The sequence below is a fragment of the Calcarisporiella thermophila genome (assembly GCF_041956535.1).
Source record: "Calcarisporiella thermophila strain CBS 279.70 unplaced genomic scaffold VTP21scaffold_48, whole genome shotgun sequence".
Classification (NCBI taxonomy): Eukaryota; Fungi; Calcarisporiellomycota; class Calcarisporiellomycetes; order Calcarisporiellales; family Calcarisporiellaceae; genus Calcarisporiella; species Calcarisporiella thermophila.
The window spans coordinates 42,718-45,942 of NW_027192238.1; the positions used below are offsets into that span (position 1 = coordinate 42,718).

A 3,225-nucleotide genomic window follows, 5' to 3' on the forward strand; every position below is an offset into this window, starting at 1 on the left:
AGGTTCACTGGAAGGAGCGTATATGTTGATTAGGGTTATGGAGTAGGGTAACGAGGGGGCCCGAGCTACACAGCTTATCACTCGTCCGTCAGACTCAATCCTGACCTCAGAAAGGGTAGCATCTGGGATCGTGGACAGTATTGCGGTGTGATAAGACCATATTGCAGGGCGACCCCATTCTCGATTCCATGCGTTTGTAGTGTCGTCTTGTTTCTCATCGATTGGGAAGTGGGTTTCTTGTAAGAAGATGAAGTCGGGTTTAGCAATTAGCTTGATCCAGTTGAATAATGTACGTCTTTTAGTGGGGTTAGCGATTCCCCTAGTGTTTAAGGATAAAAAAGTTGGCATTGGGTTAGGTTTGTTTGCTTTTATGGGTTGCGGTTTGTTTTTAGGATTGATTAGGCCGAGTCATCGTGCATAGTATCCGTGTCGCCATGGGTTGTCCCAAGGTCGCCGTGCGTTGTCTTAGGATCGTCCAGGTCTGTTTCCGGGCTGTATTGGTTATCCTCTTGGTGGGTATTATTTAAGTGTTCATATTGGGTCGGCTGCGTTTCTTTGAGTTCGCTCTCTTTGAGTATGTCTTGTTGGACTTGATTGTATTCACTGTTAGTTGATTGAGTAGTGGGGGAGGGAAGGAAGTCCCTGAGCTGACGCTTCAACGGGCGAGGCGTACTGGCGCTTGTTGAGGGGTTCTCTTGCTCAGGTTGTGTTTGGTCCTTCTTTCCTGCCTTGCTACGTTTTCCTTTTCGGCGGGTCACTAGCGTGAAGCCGTCGGCATCTGTTTGTGATTTGTCAGTGCTACTCGCGCCGAAGACCAAGGGATTGCCGTTGTTAGTGGGTGGGTTTTTTGTTGGGCCGTAGTAGTGCTAATGCTGTCAAAAACGAAAGTCTTGGGGGCCTGGGGCCGTTTCCTCTCTTTCAGGAGGCAGGTTCGACTATCATGGCCCTCGCTGGAGCAGAGTCGACACAAGGGAGGACAGTCTGGCCAAGTTAGGATAACTTTGTCTCCGTTTATGTCTATGGCACGGTTGAGTTTTTTAATTACCTCGTCCCGCCTTCCTGTCACGTTGAGCGTCATGAACAAGGTTGGGCGGATTACCGTGGGGAAACTGGGGTGTTTTCCGAACTCCCAGTGTAGCACCGGGGCGAAGTTTTCCTCTACCCAAGCTTTGTAGCTTTCTGCGTCTTGGGCATGATTATATGAGAGTCGAATGTCGTCCATTCTGATGGTTAACGCAGCAGAGCTCAGGTCAAAGCTACGGTGTATAGGGACACACCTTTTGTTTACGACCAAGCCTTCGCTAATGATCTTGTCGGTGTCCACGTGCTCCTTGAATTGGATTGCGAACTCGATCATATCTCGGCGGAGGTTGTCGTTGATGGCGTTGATGATGTCAACAAAACTTTCTTTAATCGCGGAAGTCGCTTGATTGTGGTCGGCGATTCCGGTGATATTAAAGATTAACGCTCCTTTCAGTTTGTAGGAGCGTTTGATTGGGGGTCGTGTTGAAGACTGGTTTGTCCAGTGCGTTTCTTGGCGACATTGGCGTAAGAGATCATTTTTTTTCTTGAATGTATATCTATGTGGCTTTTTTTTTTTGATCAATCAATGGAAACTTTTATTTAATTTCCATATATTACATGAAGTTAATGTCAATGGACTTAACGAGATATAGGTCTTTGATCGATAGACTTTCAATCGATATGCGTGTATCGTAGTTGTCGTGAATAGCATGTACGTGAAACCGATGTAATCTTTTGTACTTATCGTAAGGGCGATCTTTTCAATAATCAAGACTCAGCTTCTGATCAAGTGGATAGCAGCCACAAACTAAGAGTAAGTGCTGGTGGGGGAAGTGGGATTCGAACCCACGCCATTCGCATCGGCATCCCAGGGATAGTCCACTACACTAACCCTTCCCCCTATATCTATGTGACTGCCTCTGTGGCTTCCCCGTATAAAAACCAATTATCTCGTAACAGAGCACACGAAACATCAGGGAAGCCGTTGTAGTATAATGGTTAGTACATCACGTTGTGGCCGTGATGATCCCGGTTCGATTCCGGGCAACGGCATTCAAAATATTTTATCCCTTCGAAATTTAATCAATAACAATTTTTTTTATATCCACTTGTATTGGATTTCTCAAGTTATTTTTTGATACAAAATTTAAGTAGTTATTCGATACTACTCGCTTATTGCTATACTATCGGTAGCCTTTGAGCTCCAAGAAAAACCCTGCAAATTCTCTAGGGCGTGATCCCATTGCCAGAACCGAATCCGTAACAATGATTTGGCTCCGGAATTTTTTCAATATTAGCAAATTTTACTATATTTCAATGGTAATTGACACATAATTTCTATTTTGGTGGTTCAAGAGAATTGATCCTTTCTTGCGATTAGCATTGCTTCCTCGAAATTGAAAGCTAACTCTTGGCTATAATCGATCTGGATTAGCGAGTTCTTTCCCCATTTCTGCTTGAATCTTACTTCACCATTTTTTCTCTGTGCCTGTATCTACTGTCCTTTCATTGTTATGAGAAGATCTGATAAGAAGGCACACTTGAATGTGATATCCGTACGTTCTAGGTTCTCCATGATAATTTCAACCCTTGCCTTGTGTATGCTCCAAACCATGATGTCATGTAGTAGCATAGAGACTTGTCAATTTTTGAGTTGTGTCCTCTTAGACCCCGAAGAGATTTCCATACCTCTGGATGTTTGTACAGGGCTTATCTATTAAATAGCTTTCAATAGTTTTCAGTTCTCTAACATTCAAAGAAAGCGTGTTCTATGATCTCTACCTCTCCTCGTCGGCATCTCTTGCAATTGGGGCAGGATATATGTTTATTTTTTCAATAAAGGTCCTTTATTGAAAAGTACCCTATCCTGTTAAAAAGGCAGGGTAGCTTCTACCTCTAAATCACCCAGGAAATGCTCCTGCCCCAAGGCCAGGAGATATCATCATGAGCCCAATTAAAATATATAGATAACGCTTTTTTTTTTCCTCTAAGGACGCAAGAACTTGCGTCCTGTGGTTTATTTAAACTATATTATACATGTAAGAGACGCTTCTGAACAAGAATATTAAGTACAAGGAAACCAGGGATATAACTTAAAGAGTTCTGTGCTCGGAAGGGTCAAGTTAGGTATTCTTTGCTTCCTCGAGATCGAAAGCTACTCCTTGTTTATCATTGATCCGGATTAGTGAGTTCTTTCCCCAT

At 43.5% G+C, this 3,225-nt stretch overlaps 1 protein-coding gene and 2 non-coding genes across 3 annotated transcripts; 1 reads left to right on the forward strand and 2 right to left on the reverse strand.

Moving 5' to 3' along the window:
* Positions 1–398: 398 nt before the first annotated feature.
* On the reverse strand, positions 399–2,077 carry VTP21DRAFT_9076 (uncharacterized protein; the record flags this gene model as incomplete). The annotated part of the gene is made up of 3 exons (XM_069399994.1): positions 399–866; positions 1,046–1,513; positions 2,030–2,077. 3 exons carry the CDS (start codon positions 2,075–2,077, stop codon positions 399–401), a joined length of 984 nt encoding a protein of 327 aa, XP_069245539.1.
* VTP21DRAFT_t383 lies at positions 1,849–1,924 on the reverse strand. The gene has a single exon. It is a non-coding gene; the product is annotated as a tRNA-OTHER (tRNA).
* Positions 2,005–2,076, forward strand: VTP21DRAFT_t382. The gene has a single exon. It is a non-coding gene; the product is annotated as a tRNA-His (tRNA).
* Positions 2,078–3,225: the final 1,148 nt, after the last annotated feature.